Raw genomic sequence first — 27,994 nt, 5'->3', positions numbered from 1 at the left:
TTGAATGAGCATGACGAACTTGAAAGCGAGCTCATCACCTTCATTTTTATTAGGAAGTATGACATCAACAGTACACGATCCCATCAAATTTGACTTTATACTTAAAAATTACAACAGGATACAAGCAGCAATATATAAATTCCCAGATGGAAATGTTCTCATAATTCAGAAAATAAATAAACTTCCAATTAAGACTTAAGAAAAAAAGTGATATACTTTCCTTTTCAAAATAAAGTCATTTCTCACCTCTGTAAACTCTTGTTTTAAGAAGAGTAAAGTACAATAGAAGCAAGGACATATAAAAAAGACTTGGTCAGATTTACAGTTAATATTTTTGCTTCTTAAAGAAAGTAACCATCTGTCAGTTGCATCAGTGGAAAGTGTAGAGCAACAGGAGTATGGTGCAGACGCCGATCACCCCGCCTAGGATTAAAGAGTCCCGCCTCTTGCGCAAATTGATTTTCTGGATGAGACTGTTGATGGCGGGGAAACGATCTGAGGGGCGGGGAAGTGTGTGGTGAAGGAAAATAATTAAGAAGAGTTTTCCCTTTCCTCGCAGTGAGCAAGAGACAGAAAGCAGCGGGGAAAATACATCAGCATGGCTCCTAATGCAACCAGGAAAAAGACTAAATGGAGCCTAATGGTGTGGTCTAATGTCTGTCATACCGGCTTTCACTGTAAGTGAGGCTGTTATCCCGCTCCATGTCCATATACACTGAGGTTAGTTCTGCACATGTGCGGCTGAGACAAATTCATACAAGCTTACTCTGCAGAGAGTTCATAAAGAAGGAGAACAAATGATAAAATGATAAAGAAGGATACTGGCCAAAGTTGTGACCCTGGTTTGAATGGACTTCAACATCCCACGCTGAAATGTGATGTTCTCTTTGGTAGCCATGGCGATGCTGGAGGGAAAGAAACCACAAGGGGTTAGTGGCAGGAAAAGATGCATCTAGCTGTCTGCACAGCATCACACTGAGTCGGTTTTAATGTTTTCAAGAGACTTGCTTTTGATGCGACTAAAGATCAGTTAATTGGGGACAACCTGTCCAACTGGGGACAAAAGTCGTGACATTGGCTCAGTGGTTAGAGGTGCTGGATAAAGATAGCTGATTGTTAAGTCTGATTCCCAGGTCGTCAATTACTGACACTTTGGCTTGGTAGGTCGGGCTGGCCACAAACCCAAAGTGTCAGTGTTTTTGACGACCTGGGAATGAGCCTCAACAATCAACTATCTTAAATATTGCTGTTTTAAGGTTAGGGTTAAGGTTAGGTTAAGGCCGGGGTAAGGCAGGTAGTGGTTATGGTTAGAGAAAGGGTAAGTCTATGACACGTCTCTAAAAGTGACCTCAGTGAAATTGTATGTGTGTGTGTCTTCAGTGAGTTTCGTGAGTGAGAGAAAAAGGAGGAGGAGGAGGAGAGTGAACGGACCAATAGAGCTTACCTTATTGCACTGTCAATAAGACTGTCTGAGCTGTGAACATGAAACAGGAAAAAGAAAAAAAAAAAGAAAAGTCAGATCAAGTAGCCTGAAACACTTCGATTTATAACGTCTTAAACAAAGATTCACACCTAGAATCCTTATCTGGCATTTTAATGATAAGACCTTTCCTGATAATGTTGATGAGTAACTTTCACAATCACTATTCCTGCTTATATTCAATGCTATGTGTCATTCATTCATTCATTCATTCATTCATTATTCATGCTAATGAATTTTATTTTGCTAGAACGGCAGTCAGGTTACAATAATGATGGATTACGTCCCTATTAACCCACTCCTGTTCTCTGTTTGAGCAGAAACAGTAACTGTCAGAATCATAAAGGCATTTCCATATGTTGAGTCTCATAGGTTCATAGCTGTAAATTTGTCTATATACATCTCCCACTCTGCTCACCCAGGAGGTAGAGTTTCTCTGAGGTCATGCTCGGAGTCACAGTCACTTTGCAGAGGTTCCTCTGTATAGTGTAGGACTGTGTTGAGCAGCTCCACCATAGACCAAACTCCACATTCTCCCATCAATCAACGTCTTAGGTAAGCACGTTTCCACAGAGTTTTCCGTAGTGGGCTAAATAGTCAGGCATGGAATTACACCGTGTTACTACATGTACTGTTGAACTACGTTCTCCTCGATCGAGCTTCATTAAATACTTCTCCTGAATCTCCTTCCTCACCTGGGTTAATCAGATAAACGAAAATTCATTAACAAGACTGGAAGAAATACTAGCTGGAGTGGGACTCGGTATATTAAGCATTTTTTCAGCCTTACATTCTCAAAAAGCAATAGTTTTCATATCGGTGCATAGTGGGCAACATATATGCTGATACTGATATATCTGCCAGCCCATTTATCGGGCCGGCCTGTAGAAATAGTACGCCAGCACACAGGGAAAGCCCTCGCCATGAAACCACACAGCTCTTTGGGTCTATTACCATGAAAGGAGCACTTCCTGCCAGACAGGAGAGAGTGCTGCTTAATGGAGGATTTTTGGGTTCTGATTCGTCAAATCCAAACCGCATCATAGCAGAAGCCAACAAATCTCTGTAATTGTTCTAAACACACAGACGTATCCATTTCAAAATGGTAAACTGATCCCTGCATTATTTGTTTTAGGTGCAAAACAGACACATAGATGGATGAAACAGAGCCTGAACACGCACACGCACACACACACACATGCACACACACACAGACGCACACACGGACACACACACACACACACACAGATGAGGTGTACTTCAGCTGCCCCATTAGCTGCCGAGATAAGTGACGGACAGAAAAATGAAGCGTTCAGTCCAGAGCTGAGCAGAGCATATAAAGGCAGCAGCGAGCATCCTGGCGGACTCCACTGGAGACCAAAAATCAATACTGCACTTTATACTTCCTCCATCTATTCGTCTACCTCTCTCACCATCTTTCCTCTGCTGTCCTCTGCTTCTTCTCTCTATTCTTCATTTGAGTGCACAGGCGAGGCAGCTTCTTGCTTTAATGTTTTTTCTTTTCTTTTTTTTTTCTATACTTAGTTACTACCTTTATACATCAAACTACCTTCCTTCTTACACAACTTCACAAAGCAGTCTGGTCACCAGTCTATAACCCCGGTTTGCCTGGGCCAGCTTGGCTCGAGGGTGACATTATTGCAACGGTTCAAAATCAATCAGAAAGAGGTTACAGAATGACAGTAGGCTGGATTGACAGCAAAAATGTGTTAAAGTATTAAGTCTCTTTAGTTTTGTCACAAACTGAAAAGGCACCGTAACCACAAAGCTTTACAAGTAAGTAAAAGTAAATTTCATTAAACAAGCATTAATAATAAATCAACAAAACAAAGCCTGCACCACAGAAAACCCCCTCTAAATGATACTACACATCCACACAAATCCTCTTTAAATCAACAACATCCCTCACAGAAGTAAACTGCATCATTCTGCAAGCATTGTACTTGAACTGTGCACGATTATACTGTTGTGCATACTTCAAGTTAACACTTTAAAATACGGTAAGTGAGGCTGAAACACAAAAAGGCTGGACCAGGAGAGACATAGTTAAAAGCAGGGTGGTACTGAATGTTTTAAATGTGTTTGTTCTAACAACAATTACATTTGCTGGTGGCAAGTTTAAAGACATTGTGCCACAGATAAGATAAGGATACATTCAAGGGAAATTCTGAATTGCTGTGGCTGAAAGGCTGGACAATAATTGTGGCTAGGAATATTTACAGCGAGTCATAAACCTAATGGTTCACTGTAAAACACACCTGTTGTCATCCACGACACAAATACCCTGTAGCTACTTATATAACCATAAAACTAATAACACACAAAGAACTGTACACACACATTCCTTGATTTTTAAGAGAAACGGTGAGTCTGGGCACCAAAAACAGAAAACAACACTGAAAGAAGCTTTTCAGAACATGACTACTATAAATGGCTGTTCCTACCAAAATAGCATTGACAAAATTAAGCAAAAAAACAAAAAATGCTAACGCTAGAGACAAATGCTCCTCCCGACTTCCCAGAGTCTAAGATGAAACCTGACTAATGGCTTATTGACTAATTGTTCTCAGCTCTACAAATGTTAATATTAAGGCAATCCTCTGAAAACTGCTCCGTTCATTTTTGAAAATGATCTTTTAAAGCTTTTGAGCATTTTTTTTCCCCCCCAGTTCTTAGTTCAGTTGATACTTCTGGGTGACAAACAGTACGCTGCCTGTTGTGGCTGCTCCCTTGTTATCTTATCTTCACTTGTTGGCTCGCCAGTGGAAATTTTCATAAAACACTCTCTACACCCTTTTGGATTCTGTGGAAATGAGGGCATGAGCTGAGTCAATACCTGTTTGAGTCTGTATAGGATACCTGACACAGCACAATACTAATTTTTCAGATGAACGTGGTTTCAATGAGATGTCTTATTCAAAGGTTTAACAACAAAATGATACATAAAATAAGACTCCAGCGGAGGGAAACTGGAGAAAAGATGGCAGCAGTTACATGTCAAGTAGTAGTCTTTGTTTCGCCAAGGCAGCACGTGGAGGGGCAGCCGGCCCTTTGGATATCCAACCTTTCCATCAGTCTGGCAGTGAAGACCCCAAGAAGAGCGGCAGTCGGCCGTTCAAGAGTAGTCGGCTGTTCAAGAGGGACTGCAACAACTGGAGAGGGTGATGTGTTTTTATCGGGGAAACTACAGGTCACATAAAGCTTGATTTACTTGCTTGTGACGTGTCAATGCACATTAAGCAAATAGATGTATCTGCGTAATTGATGACGTTGATGCATTGCCCCGGCCCTAATTCTAGGCCATCATAAAAAGTCATAAGCACCACACCACCTGTGGAGCTGAGCTAATCAGCTATCCTCGGGCTCCTGCTAACTAGCCACATGCTGCTCGCTCTTTCCACATCTGACATATGCTGTATTTGTTTTTTTTTTACTGTAAATAATTTGGTTCTGCCAATCACTCAGCTGTCCAGGTGGCTGGTCTCAGAAGCTCTTGCTTTATACTTCTGGGCACTGAACAATAGGCAGCCTGTTGTAACCTCACTCTTGTGATCTTATCTTAACTTCTTGAAAATGTACTGATGTGATACTGTGACACAATCTCTCCAGTGTTTTTTAATTCTGTGGAATTGAGGCGATAAGCTAAATCAATAAAACCTGTTAACCATATTTAGAAAGTTCCTCCTCCTAAACACCATCAACACGCATGTCCAGAACACTAATAAAAGTGGAGTCGTCTCTTCCAGATTCAACAAGCTCACCTGACAGCTCACGACAAACAACTGAATCCTGTGGTAAGCTGAAGACATTATCACAACTCTGTAAACTGCTTTCTTTAAAATGGCACAAATGTGCATCTTTCTATCTCATCTTTAATTGTGCATTTTATATTAAAGTTAAGCTACTAGACTAGAACAGATGTACTTCATTTTGTTGTAACTGATTCTTATGATAATCACTGTTTTACTTTCCTCTTAGTGACTCTCTGCCTGTCCAGATTTCAGCTGGAACAATGTCGCAAATTGGTAACGTGAAGGATGTTAATGCTTACATTAACACAGGGAAAATTGGTGCAGACAATACCTTTGATGTTAAAGGTAAATGTGAGTGTATATATTTTTCTGTGAGGTTGACTTGACAGTTTCATTAAATCTTTTTCTCTCATGACTACACTCACAGCACGTGTTGGACCCAATATTCCTCTGGGAAACTGCACTGGCATCAAAGTTACAGGATTAAATACAGGGAACATCGGAGGAGGGAACACGTTCAACATGCATGGTGAGTGATTCCTCATGTTGCTGGGATGGTATGTACAGTTTGTTTTTGATTCATCACTTGTGTACAGATGTCCCATTGTCTCATTCTTCATATTTCAACAGGAGGACTGGCAGATGGTGCACGTGTTGGCAACACTACTGATGTTAATGCTGTGAATAACCAAGGAAACATTGGTTCAGGGAATCACTATACCATCGGATGAGGTAAGAAGTCAGAGATGTATGTGCCTCATTAGACACACCATAAGATGTGTGCATATGACATCCTTGTGTGCATCATGATAAAACTATATTATCTTAATTCTTTATCAATCTTGTGTTTAATTCTTTTTCGTTCTCTTGGTCTCTTTTAGGAAATGGTCCTCCAACAACGGGATAATTCTTCTAAAAATGATGAACCATTTGCTTTATGGTCATATAATTGAAAGGTCTAAGTAGTTGTAGCAGCAGCAGTTAGTAATAAGTATTACAAATGTTAAATTCATCATCTAAAATTGGCAGAAATAAGTGTCATTCATCAGATCAATGTAAAAGAGGCACAAATAAAAATTAATTTTTCCATCCACTCTATGACTGGCTGAATATTTTCAATTTTTATGTATGACTGACATTGCTGTGCCTTTTCTAAAAATGATGCACCAATTGTCATAAAACCGAACTCACAAATGCTTAATTCATTATTTCAAATTCATCAGATGAATGTAAAAGACATACAAGTTAAAATAAACCGCATAGGTTGTATGATACAGTCTCCTGCTGAATATAAACAATTTATTTCTATTTTCTATGGCTGGATGTTTCTGTACTTAGGGATGTTCAATGCCTTGAGGAGTTTCCTATATTCTTCATTCTTCATCCAAACATTGTCCTAAAATTGTTTTCAATATAACTTTATCTTTGTCACATAGCTTTAATCACACAACTCTATCTTCTGAGTGGCAGCATCTTTTCTCAATTGTTTCTAATGAGGAGCGAGCGCATAAGGACGCAGGAAGAAAAACGCTGCTCCCAGTGTCTTTTTTCAAAACAGCCGCCTTTATTGTGCGGCTGCTCTGACCACTAGATGAAAATCTCTCAACTTTCCAGAAAGCTTGTGACCATGGACTTTGATATTGCAAATTCATTGATGTAACTTTATCAAACAAACACTTGCTCTCCCCTTTTAGAGTCCCTGGAAATGAGAACGAAAGCTAAACCAGTAAAATCTCTTTGAGATACAGATCAGAATGTCCTCCTTGTGCATCACAGACATGTTCAAAACACCTGTACAGGATACAGAGAATGCTACTGGCTCTTCAGATCAACCACACAGTGCAGGTCAGCCATCTCGGACTCTACATGTGTCGGTCTCTAACTCTGCTCTGCTTTCTGGGTGAACTGCCCTGCCTTCATGTTTTTGTTTTGTTGACATTAAATGTTACACATTAAGCTGATGCTGTGTTCCAGATTTCCAGAACAGTCCTACTTCAAAAACATTACAGCCAGACAGCAGTAACAAGTGCGGACATGGGATTTAAAAGCAATTTTTTTATTTTGTCATCTTTCATCTTCTTCATCTTTTTAGCCTCATCCGTCTTCATTTCAGCACGACCCATGTCTAACAACTCTGTCAACAACAAGAACATTTCCATCGGCTGCGATGAAGGGAACATAGGTGCAGAGAATGAGTACAACGTTAAAGGTAAGTTTAACACCTGCACACTTCGAGTGCCTAAACTGTGACTTTCTGTGGGATCATGTGAAGAGTTTTATAACACCATCTTCTCTGATATCTATTCCTCTGCAGGTGATAAAGGAGAAAATGTCACTCTGGGTGAAATCAGCAACATTCATGTTTCTAAGACAAACCGAGGATGTATCGGAGGAAAGAACAACTACAATGTGACAGGTGGGGGGTTTATTTCTGATTCATTTCTCGTGTTCAGAGGTCATTACAGCACATATCTGAGCATGATCAAGTATTTTCAATCTGTCATGTCCCTTTGTTTCAACAGCACAAATCGCAGCCAAGTCCAACATTGGCCATGTCAGTAATGTTACCGTTGGTTCCAACTCAGGATCAATCGGTTCAGGAAACCGTATTAACATTAACTGAGGTAAGATGAGAGGATGATCACAGATTTATTGGTCACATATGACACAGTACTGAAAGTGTGACTGTGCATATAACATGTCTCTGCGTTAATACTTTGTGTCAATGCATCAGTTGTTTATAAACAGCATTTCTCACATTCTGTGTGTCTTAAATTCTTCTTTCTCTCCTTTCTTTCTCCATCTCTTACTCTCTCTTAGGAAATCAACCTGATAAAAATCATATCATCATAATTATTAATGTTAAATTCACACTTAAAATATCAGCAAAGATAATCAAGATTCTTCAGCTTAAATATGAAGTACAAATGAATAAAAGTCAATACGCATCATGAAAATCGTCTCACGGTTTTTTTCATTGTGTTTCAAAACACGTCTCCTCTTCATTTTAAGCTGAGCGCTGGGAACATGGGAAACATACAGAAAAGGTCTGATTTATCAAAACATCAGACATCTGATCACCATGTTTCTGTTTAATGAGCAGGATTTACAGCAACTACAGCACAACTGGCTCCAGAGAGACCAGCCCACCATCATGAGATTTCCACAGCGTCAGCTTGAACACGGATGGCCACTACTGTGAAATGCTACCTGCGTCGTTCTAGGGATGTCAGTGTTGATAAGTTAGTTGGTCAGTCCAAAAGATAATCATCATCCCCAGAGGATGAATTATGCTGCCTTTTGTGATCCCCTGACTTTCCCTGTTGCGCAACCAGCGCGATCACATCTGCTGTTTTTCGTGAAAGATCTCATAAATATTTCAATGGAGTGCTATGAAATTTGGAACAGACATTCATGTCCTCATCAGAATTAACGTCAATAACTCTGGTGACGTTTCATCCCGTGCATGTTACACAGAGGTGCTAGCATGACTGTAGACTCTTACAGGCAGATCCACTGGGGATGTTATTGTCTAGAATGGCCGCCAGATCCGATTGCAGCCATTCTAGAAAATAACCATGTTTCATGCTGCGCCACAGCGTTCTAGAAGTGGCTCTTGTCTCTGCTTTGCGTGGGAATACGCACCAAGTCTATTTTTGATGGAAGTGGGCCGCAGCTGTACCAATCTGCACAGAGCAGATCGAGCCAGGCAGGAGGTCAGACACAAGAATGGCCTGTGCAGACTCAAGATCTGCAGCAAACAAACAAAGTTGGAAATATTAACAATAAACACACTTCGGAAAAACAATTAAACGGTTTAACGATGCTGTCTACACACCCATGGTAGAAGCACGAAAATCAAGCAAAAATGATATGAAATGAAATGAAATAAACACAATCTGTGCAAGTCAACAATATCAGGCAGGCATGAAACTACGCTAATTAAACACGCTGGTGGGATATGAAGCCATGTGGAGGACGAAACAAATCACACCAGGTAACAGAGAGAGTGGAATCAAGGAGTTTGTCTTGTTTTTTAAATAAAGGTATTTCTCTAATAGGTCTAAAAATATTCTAGCATTTGATGCGAATCATGTTTATTTAATCAGTGGCTGAACACTTTTTTGTGATTGTCATCATTTTGATTTCGAGACACTGCGAATGTGTCTCCGTTAAGGAATTCAGCAAGGTGGGTTTCAGGAGCTCTGAATCGCCGCCAACATCTTCAAGTATTGTCATGATTTAAATAGAATGAAATTAATAATAAAGTGAAAATAAATCACAATTCAGTGTGATTATCAGGCTAGTGAATTATTGTATTATGACAGAGTGACAGCATGGTGGGGCTATATCCACATCTATGGTTAGAGCTGTGATTGACGCTTTGATGCTATTAATCTAGTTGACATGTTTAACATGTCACAAAGAAGCTTAAGATGTGGATCACACAAAAGAAACATTCATAAGATCAATAAAAAACAATGAGATCAACTAAGCTGTTCCAGCAAAGTTGGAGATTACCAGTAAAACTCACCCTTCATATAAAGAAGCTTTTGAACCAAAAAAACTTTAAAATATCTAACTGTAAAACTCAGTGTTTTGCTCTGTTATATAATATAATCTTCACAAAAACCCTAAATAACATCATGATTTACTCTCACAGAAGTTTTGACAATGACAGTATACAGTAAAGAACAAGAAACTGCAGAGAAGAGCACAGAACTGCAGTTAAAAAAAACAACAACCTTTAAATCAGCTACCTGTGCATGTTGCTTTGTTCCTCTATAAGGAACAGAAATATTCAAACCAAAGAAAATACTTTGTGGGGATTTCTTATTTTTGATTAGCAGTCAGGACAACTCGTGAGTCTGCATGTGTGCGTGTGTTATAATGGTTCAATGTGGTCCTGGAGACACCCATTGTAGTGGGAACTCCAGAAACAGTTTTGAGTATTTTGCCAGGTGTCTTTATGCTTTTCTGTCTGTCCGTGAACAGATTTTTGTCATCAGCATAGCATCACAACCGTAAAACATGCAGCCACAAAACTTTACAGGTGTGTACTTGAGATCAAAATGAAGCTAGAGTGCAAAGATGGGTGTGGTCCAACCCATGACTACAGAGTACCCATGAATTAAAATAGTTATAACTGCTGAGTAGTCACAGGTCAAAACTTGAACATGTTGATGGGCATCCATTTAGCTTGAACCCATCGAATAGTCTCTAGTGACTGAATGTGTTTCTTGTCCCATCCACCACATTATAGTGTCAAACGTTTTAGTTCAGGATTGTAACAAAAACTCAAACCGAAAGTGAAGCTTCAAAACTAAAAGTTCAGCTTACTGTCAGACTGCAAACTTGTGACCCATGTTGGTTTTGTGGTTTCTGAACTGAGGGGGGGTTGATTAAGCTGTTCTCAGCTGTTCTTTCTTACTTTCAGAACAACCCTTCCATGGAGAGGTGTTTCAGTTTGTCAGTATATATTGTATCTGCCCCTATTAAATAAACCATAAATAAAACAATAAATAAGCTATTTTTTTCCAAATACAATACTTAAGTCCATTTTTTTTAACAGATATGTACTGATATTCGTGCATTTTTATTTATTTATGTGCAAATTATTTTTTTTATCCAAACCCATGACAACATAATCAGACAAATTTTGTTGAAGGACATAAACTTGATATTGTAAAACACAATACAACACATTACAAAGATGAAGGATATAGGTTAGAGAAGACTGGTGGAAATGTGAAATGTACTTATTGTGCATATTAGTGGATGTTTCTGGAGGCAGAGGCCTCATGCTACACAATGACTTTGTTATCAGTACTGCGTAACATAATTAACATTAATTATAGCCACATGTGAACATTTTTGAGTACAATTTTTTTTAAAAAAGTTATTGAAATGAAACCTTAGTTGAAGTACTGTGAGACAAATTCTCACATATCCCCTTTACACTCTGTGGGAAAAAAACAGATTATTGCTGAACAAACTGTTCAGAGGGCTCCTCCTTTTAGACCCCGAAAGACACGAACAACCACGTGCAGGACACTAATAAAAGCAGAGTCTTCTCTCATCAGCTCTACAAGCTCACCCCACAGCCCAGGACAAACCCCTGAAACCAGTGGTAAGACAAAGACCTCATGTGTGTTTGTTTCTCTGCCTCATGTCTAAGTCAACTGATCTCTTCTGAGTACATCAAATTTACTATCTTGTTTTTAATCGTGCAATTTATAGTGAGATCTCTCTCAGACTTTGTGTGGATGTAAAATAATCTGAGAGAGAAACAAGGGTACAACATTTTGAATGAATCCATTTTTCTGACACTGTTTTACTTTCCTTTACTTCCTTTAGTGATTCCCTACCTGTCCAGATTTCACCAGGAACAATGGCAGAAATTTCTAATACAAAGGACATTGATATTGCAAACAACACAGGGAAGGTGGGCGCTGACAACAGTATTGGCGTTAAAGGTAAATCAGGGCATGACTGTACTTTTCTGTCAGGTTGACTTGACAGTTTCATTAAATCTCTCTAATGACTACACTTACAGGTGGTGTTGGAAAAAATGTTGCGCTGAGCAACGTCACTGACGTCAAAGTTGGCGGACTAAATGAAGGCAAAATCGGAGCAGAAAACAACTATGACATAACAGGTGAGTGATTCCTCATGTTGCTGAGTCGGTATGAGCCGTTTATTTCTGATTCATTACAAATATTCAGATCACAGCCTCTTTGCGCCAACAATCTGAGTTTCTGTGGTTAACATTTTACTCCTTTTCTCAATCCTCATATTTCATCAGGAGGAATGAAAGATGGTGACAGTGTCGGAAACGTCTCTCAGGTTAAGGTTGGTCAAAACCTTGGATCCATTGGTGCAGGCAACAGGGTGAACATCAGTTGAGGTAAGAGGATTTACTTGCCACATTAGACACATTTTAAGATGTGTGCATTTGACATCCTTGTGTGTTGTTTTTTCCCGTGAATGCATCATTGTAAAATGATATCTGATTTCTCTCATCAATCTTTGTATTTGATTCTCTTTGTCTTTCTCCCTTTTAGGAAATTGCCCCTCAACAGATGGACAACTCTTCGAAAAATTATGTTTTAAGGTCATATAATTGAAATGCCTTAGTAGTAGTAGTAGTAGTAGTAGTAGTAGTAGTAAAAGTAGTAGTAGTAGTTGTTGTATTAGTAGCAGTAGAAGAAATAAGTTTTAGAAAATGTTTAAATCATGATTTCAAATTGGCAAAAATGATTCTTTCATGAGCTGAATGTAAAAAAAGTATCAATAAAAATAAAGTCCATCTACTCTATCATACTGTCTTGGCTCAATGTTTTTTTTCATTCATGACTGACATTGCTGTATTCTGAGGGATATTCAGTACAAGTACCAAAGACAATACTTATATTCTTTATTTTTGTGAAGAAATCAGCAGTTTGGTTTTCAAAAAGAAATTATTCCAGAACTTTACTTAAAATGACTTACTATAATTTGATCACATGCTGATAATCTTCAGCTTATTATGCAATTTCCGCAAAAAAGTGTGAAAATAAATCACTTCATGGGTAAGCTGAGTTGTTAGATAATACAGATCTTACTATTTTTAATCAATAAACACCAGCATGTTTTTCAAGGGTTTGTTTTCTTCAATTTTACATTTTTGGACAGAACAAAATAAATAAAATAAAAACAAAGGTCATAAATCTGTTCCAGTTCTAATATTTAATCATTGGGCCATATCACCCAGCTCTATACTTGAGCTGATCATTTACTTTTGGGAATCCAGGCTAAAATGAATATATTTGACTTAGTTAAATTCTGCATCTATAAGGTCTTCTACATTTTCAAAGACACAACACATAGTGACAGACGGCTCTTGTTGTGAGGCTGTCGGTCAAAGAACCAACCTTTATATCTGTGCTCAGTGCTTAAAATGAGATTCAGCAGTTGGATATGAAAAAGGAGATTCATGTAAAGATATCAAATGTTTTCAAACTTTGAACTGCGCAGTTAAATTTGCTTGTGGGGATACTAGATAGTGGCTGAGTAGACTACTGAGGGCAGCTCATTGTTTTGTAGGACCTAGAGGATCTATGATATATAAAAATAAGGGCAATATATTTAATTATTTGGCTGTTTCTGAAATACAAGGTTAATTCATCTGTCACTTTACAATTAAACTAAACATTCAGTTTAAGCTGCTTCGGGCTACATAGGAAAAAAATAGTAGAAAACAAAAAAACATACTATTTTGTGTATTGAATTGGACTGTGGATGAATTAAGGGGTCTTACAGAGGAAAGAAGCTCTGTAGCCTGGTGGTGTGGCTGATTGTTCTGTATCTTTTGCCAGGTGGCAGCAGGGTGAACAGACTGCGGCTGGGGTGGGTGTTGTCTTTTAGTATCATTTGGGCTCTGTGCAGGCATCTTACTTTACCAATGTTACTGATGCTCTGTAGCTGGGAACCAATGATGTTGTGGGTGGTTTTAATCACCCAAATGTCAATGTTCATATGGTTAAATTTAATATCACAGTTTTGATAAGAATATGCTGCGGGTTTCAATGCAATATGTATCGCAATCATTCTTATCTTTTCATAAATGTAAAATAAAAACTTCATGAACTCATTTCGTTGGTTTTCATATAACATTTGTTGGTTCTGATTTTCAGAGATTCATTTATAGAACACAATTTTGCATTAACAAATTATACTGTATGATCTTCACTAAATTGCTCCAGCTCAAGTAAAACATTCGCCAATAATTCCTACAAACATTTCAGAAAGTTCTTAAATGTCATGAAACATGTCCCCTGTTTGTATAAGTGTGTATTTGAAATTTTAAGGCGTATATCTCATTTATCTGTAGGTATCTAACAAGTAAAAAAAAACATTATGTTCTGCTTTCTCAGTAACTAACATCAGCTAATGCAGCAGAGCTAGACAAACCCTCCCTTTAGATTCTGTGGGAAAAGTTTGAGTTGTGTTGAACAAAAAAAAAAAAACCTGCTATTAACCACAAGGAAGTTCTCATCATCGACATTCGTGCAGGACACTTACGTCTCTCCTCATATCATCAAACACAGGACAAACTTCTGTTACCAGAGGTAAGATAATAGCTGCATTGGTGTCTGTTTCTTTTTCTGTTTGATGTCAACATGAAATGCGTCTTTTAATAACACAATTATTATCTTTATAATGTTCTGTTTTATATGTACACCTCAGACATTCAACTGATCCTGTGACTGATAATGTCGTCTTTTGTCTGAGAACTTAACTAACTTAGCTTAGATACTGTTTTACTTTTACTTTTTTTGTCTGTGTAGATTTCAGCAGGAACGATGGCACACAGCATTAGTAACACAAAAAACATCACCGTCGAGACCAACAAAGGGAAGATTGGTTCAGAGAATGTCATCAACATTAGTGGTGAGTTCAACCTTTGCACACTAGCTGTTGCTGCTATTTCTCTCTTTCAGTTTTTTACAGTTGGTGCAAGTATCAGTGATGCAGAAAGTAGAATTGTTTAAGTGTTAGTGTTATTGTTTAAGTGTGATACTGTCCTTTGGCTGCTGTGACTAAGGAATTTCCCCATTTGCGGGACAAATAAAGGATTTCTGATTCTGATTCTGATTCTGAGAAGTAGGCTGTTAAGCTATTTCATATCTATCACTTACATTGAGAGACCAGCATCTTTACAACACATGCTATGTGCTGTATGCTACAGTACGGGTACGATAATGTAAATTAGGACTTGTTATTTGTATTTCAAAAGGAGGCATAAGATCCCAGTCAAATACTGGCAACTCAAGTAACACAGGAGGTGGAAGCTGTTCTACCGACTCCAATGCTTCAGGGAACACAGCGAACGCAGGGAACACAGCGAACGCAGGGAACGCAGGGAACGCAGGGAACGCAGGAAACGCAGGGAACGCAGGAAACGCAAGGAACGCCGACAATGCGAGCGGTGAGTTCTGTGCCGATGTATTATTGAGCTTCTGTCACATTATCATACTCATGATGGACACAAAATCAGTACAGTAGAGATATTCTCTTTTTTTCCACTGCTTTCTTCTTCCTTATCAAAACTTGGTGCCTTCATTACCCACAATACAACTCCTCAATGGATGTTGACTCAAGTGACATAACTTGAGGCATTTTATCAGATTTTGTGCTAATCTCTCTGAAGTGAGGTAATTTTCTGATACTCTGAATTTTAAAAGGAGGAACAGGAGCGCAGACAAATACTGGCGACTCATGTAGCAAGGGTTGTGGAACCGGAAGCAACTCTGGATCCAATGCTTCAGGAAATGCTGGCAATATGAGAGGTGACTTCTGCGTCTCAAACTGCTAATGGGAAGTCAGAAGGGGTGGGCAGTGAATGATTTCTGATTTAAAACTGAGAGATAAGAATCTCATACTGTTGGCAAGTTAATAAAAACGAGCACATTTATGATTTCTAATCTTTACTGCTTTGTTCTGGTTTAAGGGATTTTGTTGTATTTATCATTCGATGTATTTCAACAGGAGGGAAAGAAGTCAAAGTCGATATTGGCAACGTCAGTAACATGGATGCTGATTTAAAAATAACAATAAATGTACCCTCTCTAACCTTGTATTATTTAAGCTTATAAACGTAATATTGTTGAATCAGGACTTCCAGTATTTGGATCAAGTAGCTTGTTAAAAATAAGGACTGTAAGGTTGGGTACGTTCTACAGCTCTTGTGTCATAATCTCAACATTTAGGTAAACATAAGGATTATATCAAATGCAGTTTCGGCAAATACCAAATATTTAAGGGCTCGGATCAGGGGCAAAAAAACATATTCAGAACATCTCCACTAAAACATTTTATACTTGTACTTCTTTCCTCCTTTTGTTCTAATGGCCAAAAACCTAAGCTGTCCACCACACACTGGGAACATGTTGCTGTAAGAAACTGTAATTCACCTGATGTCATCTGCTTTCAAATCTCTTTCTCACCACTTGTCCTCCTCTACTTCTGCCCTTTCATTTTCTTTATTTGTTAATCTTCCTCTTTTTGAGAACAGCCATGAGAGAGTGCATAAAAAACACATTATCAGCCACAAGAAAACGTGATTAACAACATGTCAGTACTTGCATGTCTACGTGTATGTACTCAAAACCACACACCAACACCCGGTCATGTCATCGCAACACTTACCCTCCCCCTTACACACAGTTTAGAAGTACATAATAAAAGCACAGCTGAGATGATGAGGCTTAACTACGCACAACCATTGTTTGACATTATTCTAATAGTTTTGGAAATATATCCACACATATATTGTGGTTGCAGTAGGAGATTCGCATATTGTCCAAGAGTGGACTATTGGCCTTGGCGGAGGCCCTTGCTAGTTGTCTATACTTTTAATCTTCCTCTGAGTGCAGTCAACAGAAAGTGCATGAGAATCAAATGATCAGCCACAAGGTAACGTGATTAACAACATGTTTAGTAAACCCCTCACATGTGTGAGTGCATGTAGACAACGTCACTGAGGAACGCCGACAATGCGAGCGGTGAGTTCTGTGCCGATGTATTATTGAGCTTCTGTCACATTATCATACTCATGATGGACATAAAATCAGTACAGTAGAGATATTCTCTTTTTTTCCGCTGCTTTCTTCTTCCTTATCAAAACTTGGTGCCTTCATTACCCACAATACAACTCCTCAATGGATGTTGACTCAAGTGACATAACTTGAGGCATTTTATCAGATTTTGTGCTAATCTCTCTGAAGTGAGGTAATTTTCTGATTCTCTGAATTTTAAAAGGAGGAACAGGAGCGCAGACAAATACTGGCGACTCATGTAGCAAGGGTTGTGGAACCGGAAGCAACTCTGGATCCATTGCTTCAGGAAATGCTGGCAATATGAGAGGTGACTTCTGCGTCTCAAACTGCTAATGGGAAGTCAGAAGGGGTGGGCAGTGAATGATTTCTGATTTAAAACTGAGAGATAAGAATCTGTGCAGCTAGACTAACAGTTTATGCATCTATTTTTGTGTGTAACAGGAGAAAAAGCAATCAATATTGGCAATGTGACTAACATGACCCTTGGGGACAATGCAGGAGACATCGGTGCAAAGAACACCTGCAATGTGAGCGGTGAGTCCTGTCTCTCATACTGTTGGCAGGTTAATAAAAACGAGCACATTTATGATTTCTAATCTTTACTGCTTTGTTCTGGTTTAAGGGATTTTGTTGTATTTATCATTCGATGTATTTCAACAGGAGGGAAAGGAGTCAAAGTCGATATTGGCAACGTCAGTAACATGGATGCTGGATCAAACAAAGGAGACATCGGTGCAGGGAACAACTGTAATGTCAGCGGTGTGTACAGTCTCTCAGATTGTTGGGGAGTCAATACAAAATGGCCACATTTGTGATTTCTGAGCGGTTAATTCTGTATTAAGACTGGAATCTGTACACTGAAGTGATTTTCAACGTTTTTCAATAGGAGGAAAAGGAGTCAAAGTCGATATTGGCAACGTCAGTAACATGGATGCTGGATCCAACATGGGAGACATTGGTGCAGGAAACAACTGTAATATAATGGGTGAGTTCTATGTCTCACTGCTGGAAAGTTGGCAGAAATGGGCAGATTAATGATGTCTGTTTAGTTTCTGTGCATTCAGAGGGAAAACAGCGTTGCATCAAAAAAATGCAAGGGGCTGAGAGTAGTTGGTGGTGTGTCACTTCAGATTCTACAGTAGTGCAATAAAGACAAAAATCCAGGAAGGCCAGATTAATTAATGACTTAACAGGCGTATCATACACCAAAACACTGTACGGTGGTTTCTGATATAAAACCACTGATACTGGATTTGAAGCTGACTCTGACATAAGATTCAAAACGATTTTTTTTACAGGAGGAGAAGGAGTGAAAATAGGTATTGGCAACATCAGCAACACAGCACTTGGAGACAATGCAGGAGACATTGGTGTCGGGAACAACTGCAATGTGAGCGGTGAGTCCTGTGTTTTTTTTATGGCTGGGAAGGTGCTTGTAGCTATAATGATTTTCAGACTAGAACCTTTACACTACGATCGAGGCTTGACAGTTTGTGTGATTTTGTTCTATACATTGTTTTTGTAAATCAACAGGAGGGAAAGGAGTTGAAATAAGTATTGGCAACGCAACACAAGCAGGGATTGGGTTCAACTTGGGAGGCTTTGGTGTCGGGAACAACATTAACATCAACTAATGTAAGGATGACTTTTAGTTGTAACAAGGTCACAGTTTGGCTGGTGTTCAAGCATGTTATGCATTATCTATTAACTGTTTTTCTCCATTTTTTCTCTCAGGAAATCCCTTTCCAAAGGATCACGGACCACAGTGACATCCTATTATTGAAAAGTACTGAAACAGAGTAACAAATGCTTATTTGTGACATAAAATCTATAAACCTGTCCACTATTGATTTGATAAATGTGTTTTCAAAAAACATGTTTAATTTTACAAATTTACTTGAGTCCATTGCTTTGGTTTTTGTAGCATTTTTCTTTCTCACCGATTTCTGTCTGCCTTGTATCGCAAAATAAAAAATACATTAACCGTTTCATTTTCTTCATTGAACTATTTTTTAATAACTACTAAATAATATGTAATAAAATGGTTATTAAGCATAATATTAATAACTAAACACACTAAATGCACCTTAAAACACATATGTACTGTATAAGAAATTGGATTTATGAGCATCTCTGGTGTTGCTTAAAATGCCACAGTAGTTGTCATATTCAATATATTTTAAAATTACATATATGTGAATGTTAACCTGAATGGGAAATAATTACTAATGATTGTGTGTATATATGATGGATGTTGCAGAAGAAATCAGTTTCAGGGATTACAGTCAATCAGACTTTTTTATTATCATTCCAGCCTACATGTTTACATCAAGTCATGCGCCAACAGCTATGTAATAATCAATTTAGTTCATGTTCTATTTCTATTTATTATGTTTAAGGAAATGTACCACATCAAAAACCATAACTGATAAATCTGCCAGTTTGAAACTCTTTTAGAGGTGGCACCATTTTAAAAACGATATCCATTTCACTGAGATCACAGTTTACCAGCCACAGCGCAGGCTGCTGGATATTAAAATTTAATCTCAGAAATTATAGAAAGAAGGTGATGGAATTGGGGAGTTTTTATTTTACAGATGTAGAATGAAACTATTTTCCTATTCTTATTAAAAACCAATAAATGAAATGACATTACTACACTATCATTCACATATATTTTAGAAGTACACCAAGAACACACAATTTTTGTCAAAGTACAACTAAGGCTGATGAGAAAACTTTACTATGTATTTGGTCAAAGTATAGGGCAAATTAGAAATTTGACCTGATGGTTAGATGAAAAGTCAGGAGATCACCAAAGAAATGAGGATTCAAATGTTGTTAAAATGTATCCAATAACTGAGAGACATGATTCACAGTGACAAACCTAGTTGTGAATGATATATTGTGGCTTCAGAGTCACTGGATCTCAACATAACTGAACCAAATGGGAGATTTTGGACCGATGAGTTAGACAGCGTACTCCACCAGCATCATCAAAACACCAAATGCTGGAATATATTGTTGAAGAATGGTGTCTTTCTCCCTCGTAGAGTTTATAAACTTGAAGATCGTATGACACGGGGCACTGAAGTTGTTCTGGAGGCTTGTGGTGGTTCAAACACTTACTAATGCACCTAAAGATAAGAGATTTCCTAAGCCAATCTGGGCGTATTTTAATGGATTAGTATCGACTAAAATAAAGCCGTTCAAAATCTGATCCTTTCTTTAGTGAAATCTTCTGTGCTTTATCCACTTCAGCCTAATGGTGTTGCAGTTTGGCTATACGTTAGAACAGCTGGGCTCTACAATTCACACATACCAGAGAAAATTTTAAGTGTGTAAATGTGAAAAGTTATTTGGTTGCAGAAGTGCGACTGACTCTAAATTCTGACACTGATGTTTGCAAAATGCAGGGACTCGCTAAACTCAGACAATTGTCACAGTAGACAGGTCATATTAGGTGTGACTTATTAATGTTAATTCCATGAGTAACTTCACTCACCAGTGCAAATCATAACATAACTTTTGAGTGTCCTGAGTGTTTTTGTAGTTCTTCTTTCTACTGGATCACAACACGTGAATTTGTCACATTTTCCCAATTAAACTTTTCTTTTTTTTCATATCATATAATATCATATGTTTTTTTAAACCATTGATTTAAAAATGACAATAAATGTACCCTCTCTAACCTTGTATTATTTAAGCTTATAAACGTAATATTGTTGAATCAGGACTTCCAGTATTTGGATCAAGTAGCTTGTTAAAAATAAGGACTGTAAGGTTGGGTACGTTCTACAGCTCTTGTGTCATAATCTCAACATTTAGGTAAACATAAGGATCATATCAAATGCAGTTTCGGCAAATACCAAATATTAAAGGGCTCAGATCAGGGGCAAAAAACGTATTCAGAACATCTCCACTAAAACATTTTATACTTGTACTTCTTTCCTCCTTTTGTTCTAATGGCCAAAAACCTAAGCTGTCCACCACACACTGGGAACATGTTGCTGTAAGAAACTGTAATTCACCTGATGTCATCTGCTTTCAAATCTTTTTCTCACCACTTCTCCTCCTCTACTTCTGCCCTTTCATTTTCTTTATTTGTTAATCTTCCTCTTTTTGAGAACAGCCATGAGAAAGTGCATAAAAAACACATGATCAGGCACAAGGAAACGTGATTAACAACATGTCAGTACTTGCATGTCTACGTGTATGTACTCAAAACCACACACCAACACCCGGTCATGTCATCGCAACATTTACCCTCCCCCTTACCCACAGTTTAGAAGTACATAATAAAAGCACAGCTGAGATGATGAGGCTTAAACTACGCACAACCATTGTTTGACATTATTCTAGTTGTCTATATTTGTGTGCATGAGAATCAAATGATCAGCCACAAGGTAACGTGATTAACAACATGTTTAGTAAACCCCTCACATGTGTGAGTGCAAGTAGACATAAACACCCACACCCGGGTGTGTTGATGACGTTTCATCAAGTAACTAGCACAAAACCAGAAGAATACAAACATCTTCCCTGTATATTGCTTTCCACTTTTTCATTGATATTGTGGATACTTACCAAATACATGTAGTACTGATATCAAAGCTCATTTGTAATGATGCATGTCATCATTACAACTGAGACGGTAGCTTCGTTCACCATGGCCACTACACTACAACACTGCAAATGGCAGTAATTAGAGTGCACTATATAGCAAACATAGGACATAGGACATAGCCATTGACCTTCTTCAAAACATAAATAATAACTTTCATCACTTAGAATCACTGTTTTGATGCAGTGAGTCTAAGTGATGAGTTGTTTAAGAAATGTCTTACTTTCTCAGATGGTCGTGTTCCTTTAGGAAGAGCTCAGTCCTTCTGTTATTCACTCCTGAGCCGCTCTTGTAGGACCTGAGTAAGCCGACAGATGCGAGAGAAACATCAAATGATTGGGAATTGGATTGAAAGACTAGTAATAGGTTACAACAAATGGAAGACCTTTTCGCCTTTATTCAATAGAGACAGTTGAGACCCAGACAGGAGATGTGGGGTAAGAGAGTGGTATGAGAAGCAACAAAGGCTAGAATCAAACCAGAGACAGTTAATACTTCACCAAAACCCCCAAAAGGCAAACTTTTCTATTACTGATAGAGACCAAGACATAGCCTCTGTGAGGCTGTTTTAAAGCATATACAGTCCTGCTCACCATTATTGGCACCCCTTCATTTTTTGCATAACCTCTACAGTATCGTCAGAAATAAATGGAAATGTACCAAATTTATATCATCAGGATCTTTTAATTGGAGGTCCAAAGTAATTTAACAAAGAAAATTGTTTTTTCAACTTACATATTGTAATTTCAAAGAAGAAACAGAAAAAACAGCATGTGCAGCAATAATGGCACCCCTCTTTAATATCTGGTTGCACACCCTTTGGCAGTGATGACAGCCTCCAGACGTTTCTTATACATTTCTATAAGCTTCTTGCACTTCTCAGCTGGTATTTTCTCCCACTCTGTCTTTGCAAATTGTTCAAGCTCTTGAACGTTTGCAGGTTTCTTTTCCCCAATGGCAGATTTCAGCTCATACCAAAGATTTTCAATCGGATTGAGATCAGGACTCATGGCTGGCCATTTTAAAACAGTCCATTTTTTCCTTTTCAACCATTCCTGCGTGCTTTTGGATGTGTGCTTTGGGTCTTTGTCTTGCTGGAGGACCCATGATCTTCGACTCAAACCAAGTTTTCTTACACTGGGTAGGACATTTCGCTCTAAAATCTCTTGATAATTCTCTGATTTCATGATTCCTGTGATACGGTCAAGGCCTCCAGTACCAGATGCAGCAAAGCAGCCCCACAGCATTATGGATCCTCCACCATGCTTAACTGTTGGTAGGGTGTTCTTTTCCTTGTAGGCTTCATTGCGTCGTCTATAAAAAAACTGTTGGTGTGCATTGCCAAAAAGCTCTATTTTTGTTTCATCTGTCCACAGAACATTTTCCCAGAAGGATTGTGGTTTGTCCAGGTACTCTTTGGCAAAGATTAGTTGTTCCTTTTTATGTCTTTTCCTCAGCAGTGATGTCTTCCTTGGCCTTCGCCCATGAAGCCCTGTTTGGTTTAGTGTGCGGCGTATGGTACTTGTTGAAACCATGACTCCAGACTGTTCCAGGTTGGCCTTCAGGTCTTTGGATGTTTGACGTGGTGTTTTTTCCACCATTCGCACCAACTTTCGAAGACTTCTCTCATCAATTTTTCTCTTCCCCCCACGCCCAGGGAGGTTCTTGACAGTTCCATGCTTGGCAAACTTCTTAATAACATTACGCACTGTTGAAACAGGGACACCAAGGTCTTTGGAGATGGCCTTATACCCTTTGGAGGTCTTGTGTTTGCCAATTATCGCACTTCTGATGTCCTCAGACAGCTCCTTTGTCTTCACCATTGTGACAAAGGAACAGGGGATAACAGATGGCTTTTTAAAACAGGGAAGTCATCATTCATTGGCTAATTCATGTCACATGGGCACAGACAATTTATCATAGGTGATTTCTCATTTGTGAACACAATGTGTTTCCATACTGATTTACAGCAAAGGGTGCCAATACCAGTGACACAGCAAGCTTTAAGGTTTTCTATTTTTTCCTCCCATTGTTTATTGTTTTAAATTGTTGTTTATCATTTGCTCTTTTGTATCAAACACAAGTTCTCTATAGAAAAGAAATGTTTCACTTGATTCATTTTTTTCAGAAGATATTCCACATTATGTACTTAAACTTTATGGGTGCTAATAATGGTGAGCAGGACTGTAATGTTAACCATGTTCACCATCTTAGTTTAGCATGCTAGCACTCAGCTGAGGCTGATGGGAAAGACTTTTGCAGGTCAAGTGAACGTTTGACCTCACCTTGGCGCTTGATGAACATGAATGTGCGTGGTTAGTCTCATTGCAATCCATCCAACAGTTGTTCAAACATTTAGCTAAAAACCATATAAATGTCAACCTCAACTTGGTACGTGAGGAAAAGCAGGTGCATCGCCACAGTCAGTTAGATTCACTGCCTGGGAGTCCTGGATGTTTGTACAAGTGATTGTCCCAATCCATCTAGTAGATGTTGAGATAACTCAAAGGATAAATGAAAACTTTGACCTGCTGGGAACACTAGATGTCAGGGGTGCCTACATCTCCCAGAGTGCACCATTAGCACAGAGTGACATCACTGGAGGCACTTTATCAGATTACACGCAGCTTCCTCTGGAGCCACAAAAGGCTTTATACTACTTTTTTCGCATATGCAGTAGTACTACCGAAGATGTGAAAATACACCTTAATGTGTGAAATTGGAGGCGTTACCCTTTAAGAAGCCTTTCAGTTGGCTAAAAGACAAAGTCTCCACAAAAAACAAGTCTTTCCCCAATATTTGCTTCAGTCTGAAAGGACTATTTCACTGCCTCCTATTAACTGATGCCTGGATGCTGATTATGTACTTCCTGCGTTAAAGCTTTTAAGTGATCAGCTCTGCTTAACCCATGATTGTCCTCAATCTCTTATTTACTCCATCCCCTCCCTATTTGGACTGATCATCAATTCATCAACCATTACCTCTTCTGCTGCCCCTCTCTCTTCACTGTTCCTCCACACCCATCATCTCTAAGGGAATAATTACAATACACTCTAATCATTTTTGTAATCAGTCATCAGATCAGGACGGCATTTCCCTCTCCCTCTCTCTCCATCTTGCTCTCCATCTCCTCCTCAGATAAAGCATTTCTCTGTATCAGGCAGGCCAGATGTAACCACCATCTCTCAGCTTCGCCTGAATAAAAGCCTTGTGGTTTGATTTACTGTAGAAGGCACTTAGGAGAGATATCCCAGGAGAAAGAGAGAGATACAGACACTGAGAGAGAGAAAGAAACCAACAAAGAGAGGGAGGGAGATTGGCTAATAAGAGGAGGTATCTCTTATTAGAGAGTGAAACATTATAGAGGGAATGAATACTATCAAAGGGTGGGGGAACTCAGCAACAAACTGGACATTTCTGCCTCCTCCTGGTTAAGGATAACATAGCAAAAGTCCACAGAGGAGAAGGAGATGAAAGATAGATGTAAAAGATAAAAGATTAAAGATAAAAAATGTAAAAAACAGTACAAACTGTAACAACATAACGCAGATTACACACACAGTCTCAAAAATGCAGGTAATAACAATATAATATTATAATATAACAATAGGACTGAGGTTAGGAAATGAAAAATAAAGTTCATATTTAACACAACAGAATAGGGGTAAGTGCATGTCAAAGAATAATACCTTTGATGATTTCCCAGCAAGTGAGATTACAAGAGGATAGACATGCAGAGAAATTATGTGTTTTTTCAACACTGATTTGAAAATCTCGGCAAATCTTGTGTCCTGAACATGTGGTAAAAGTTTACTCCAACGAAGGAGCTCAGTGGCATAAGGATTTACTCCAAAAAGATTTTTAGTGAAATGAAGGAAGAGTTAGATAATCAGCATCAAAATGCGGAAAAGGATGTGATGGAGTATTCAGAGTAATAGCACTAAAAATGGTATAGGTGAAAAGAAGGACTTTGAAATCAGCCCTTGCTTTTATTGATAGCCAATGCAAAGACATTAGAACAGTAGTTATGAATGGAGAAAACCAGAAGAGGAAAATGTTGCATTTGCTAAAAATATATAATCTTTTCATTGTAAAGAGATGTATGACGGTGCTTACTCAATGTCTCTGTGAACAGAGCCAAGTAGATCCTCGCGCTCTCGCCAGCTGAAGAAGTTGTTTTTGGTTTTGTGGAACTCGTGAGTATAGTCCTACAGAACAAAGCATTATCAAATAAAAGTCAGCAAGACATGATGATACTAACAGAATAACAGAGAGCCATGTGTTACAATTTCACAGATGTTTCTTCTTTAGAATACGTGATGAAAAAACAGTTATATTAGGAGCTGAAATATAAACAGCACGAAAAATACAAGCAATACAAGAAAGTGAAGTAATTGTATGTACCTGTAAAATGTCTCTATGTCTCTGTAAGGTGTGCATCAATGCTGCGTTATGTGACGAAGCTCCTGGCGTGTTTGTATATTCTGCCATTTTGTCGTTGACTGCAGTAAGCTGCAAAAAAAAGATTTTTTTTTTAAGATACAATTGATATCAAGTAAATACATAAAAACGATTATTTTGGGGTGGATAAATGATGTTAAAAGAACTCAGCAGATTACAATTACTTCACATCACTTTACCTTGGACTTGAAGCTTTAACAGTTTATATTGAGAGAAAACCCTGAAAAAAAACCTTCAATTATGTCTGTTAGCAACCATTTCTGTGTGATATTTGACTTACATTGGCCAATAGCTGCTCCAGCTCAGTAGTCATGGCCACGAGCATATTGTCTTGAGATGGGCCAACAGAGTCAGACCTGATGTAAGGATGAAAGGAAAAGGATGCCTAAGTTTAAGTTCAAGTTAAGCTCAATCTTTTTTTGTAACAATGTAACAAAAATGCTTGCTCCTGTGTTTACACTTAATGCGTTGCCTTTGAAATTAAAGATTTTTCACAGATTCTGAAACCACAAATAAAATCACAGCATTTCACATTTCATTTGAGCTGAATGAGCTCATGCAGGTATGGTATATCCGAGGTCAGAAAAAGTCGGCCTGCATCCACATTGCTGCTGACCTGCTGTCTCTTGTCCGCTGGTCCCGGTTGCTGCTGCTGCTGTAGCTGGTGCAGAGCTTACTGAAGGAGACCAGCTTGAGGTCCAGCTCATTCTCCAGCTGTCGGGCCTGTTTACGCAAATCTGAGTGAAGCAATAGAGAAACTCTCAGGACAAACAGTTCAAGGTGGAAGCACACATCCCATATCTGACTGAAGGAAATAACAAAGAAAAACAGTACTCAAAAGACCTACTTGAGTTAAAGTAAAGATATTGTGCCAAACTATTACTCTGGTAAAAGTGAAAGTCACCCATACAAACAGTACTTGAGCAAAAGTTTAAAAGCATTTGATATTAAATGTACTCAAGTATAAAAACTATTTTTCTGGCAATACATGTACTTGAGTACAAGTAAAAGTAAACTGAACCAGTCAGACTATCAGATTTAATCTGATTCAACATTTTTCTGATGATCAGAATCAGTGTTTTTTTAATCCAATTGGTGATCAACTAAATTGACTTAAAATGTACTGCTTTGGCTCTGATGCAGCAGGTTATGTGCACATAACTAGTAACTCAAGTGATCAAATAAATGTAGTGGAGAAAAATGTAGTGGAGTGGAAGTATAAAGTAGCAGAAAATGAAATGGTCAAGTGAAGTACAAGTATCCTCAAAATTTCCTTGATTACAGTCACTGAGTAAATGTACTTGTGTGTGTGTGTGTGTGTGTGTGTGTGTGTGTGTGTGTGTGTGTGTGTGTGTGTTTCTATAAAAAAAAAAAAAAACACAGACTGATCTGACCAGGAAGTGGCTTCAAGTTTGCTCTGTTGGCATTCAGTTGTAAATGTCATGAGACAGTTTTCTGGGCCACTGTTGTTGCCAAAGGGAGACTGTCACTTTTTTATATCAGCTTTTTCCCCCCCCCCCACTAAAATCCCTGTCGATATAATCAGTATGTATCAGTTGTATGTGGGAGGATCACTGCTTAAAAATTAAATACAACAATACATTAAGATATCCGGATTCTGCTTGTTTTACTGTTAACTCTGCTAGACCTTCGCTAGCATAAAACTTTCCATTTTTCCTGCAAACAGGTGGTCAACATCGGATTCAGACAGCCAAGTTAAGTTAAACACTCTCCGGCGTAATTTAAGCTAGATCGGTCAGCTGGACGGAGCATTTAAGCTCGCAGTGAACCATTAACACCAACAACTGCCATTAATTTTAAAGTTCGACGGCTAACAAGCTAACAGGTTAGCCGAAGACACAGCTATGCTAAATGTATCTCCTCCCCGCGGATATAAAGTTAATTAACATGACGTCTTACGGAACATGTTAAATGTGTCTGACCTCCGTGGCGAACAATAAAAGGTGTACAAGCAGACAGTTGTTTTAAAATGGATGCTGTAACATAATATACCTTCCCAGTAGTTGCTGCTGGTTGCCATGTTTGTTGTTGACAT

The 27,994-nt window shown here is 38.5% G+C and overlaps 3 protein-coding genes across 6 annotated transcripts; 2 read left to right on the top strand and 1 right to left on the bottom strand.

Moving 5' to 3' along the window:
* Positions 1–11: 11 nt before the first annotated feature.
* Positions 12–27,994, bottom strand: LOC141007767 (Golgi SNAP receptor complex member 1-like). The gene is made up of 9 exons (XM_073480171.1): positions 27,952–27,994; positions 26,555–26,675; positions 26,219–26,294; positions 25,882–25,989; positions 25,594–25,685; positions 21,701–21,775; positions 1,445–1,474; positions 823–905; positions 12–495 (listed from the first exon to the last, which is right to left on the bottom strand). The coding sequence occupies exons 1-9, from the start codon at positions 27,992–27,994 to the stop codon at positions 371–373; spliced, it is 753 nt and encodes a 250-aa protein (XP_073336272.1). The 3' UTR covers positions 12–370.
* On the top strand, positions 6,929–12,571 carry LOC141006767 (uncharacterized). 4 transcript variants are annotated; one of them, XM_073478996.1, is made up of 9 exons: positions 6,932–7,098; positions 7,346–7,462; positions 7,568–7,669; positions 7,776–7,877; positions 8,074–11,383; positions 11,611–11,729; positions 11,810–11,911; positions 12,059–12,160; positions 12,318–12,571. In XM_073478996.1, the coding sequence occupies exons 6-8, from the start codon at positions 11,645–11,647 to the stop codon at positions 12,157–12,159; spliced, it is 288 nt and encodes a 95-aa protein (XP_073335097.1). In that variant the 5' UTR covers positions 6,932–7,098; positions 7,346–7,462; positions 7,568–7,669; positions 7,776–7,877; positions 8,074–11,383; positions 11,611–11,644; the 3' UTR covers position 12,160; positions 12,318–12,571. The 4 variants fall into 4 exon arrangements, with proteins under 4 accessions (XP_073335096.1, XP_073335097.1, XP_073335094.1 ...); XM_073478995.1 differs by having other exon boundaries at positions 6,929–7,098; positions 8,074–11,729; XM_073478993.1 differs by lacking the exons at positions 11,611–11,729; positions 11,810–11,911; positions 12,059–12,160; positions 12,318–12,571 and having other exon boundaries at positions 6,979–7,098; positions 8,074–8,210.
* LOC141006766 (uncharacterized) lies at positions 12,646–18,841 on the top strand. The gene is made up of 10 exons (XM_073478992.1): positions 12,646–14,363; positions 14,583–14,685; positions 15,032–15,223; positions 15,480–15,584; positions 17,295–17,387; positions 17,514–17,612; positions 17,740–17,838; positions 18,152–18,250; positions 18,387–18,488; positions 18,588–18,841. The coding sequence occupies exons 2-9, from the start codon at positions 14,598–14,600 to the stop codon at positions 18,485–18,487; spliced, it is 876 nt and encodes a 291-aa protein (XP_073335093.1). The 5' UTR covers positions 12,646–14,363; positions 14,583–14,597; the 3' UTR covers position 18,488; positions 18,588–18,841.

Source organism: Pagrus major, chromosome 13 (assembly GCF_040436345.1).
Source record: "Pagrus major chromosome 13, Pma_NU_1.0".
Classification (NCBI taxonomy): Eukaryota; Metazoa; Chordata; class Actinopteri; order Spariformes; family Sparidae; genus Pagrus; species Pagrus major.
Note: the sequence above shows the minus strand (reverse complement) of the source record. Positions and strands in the feature narration are given on the sequence as shown.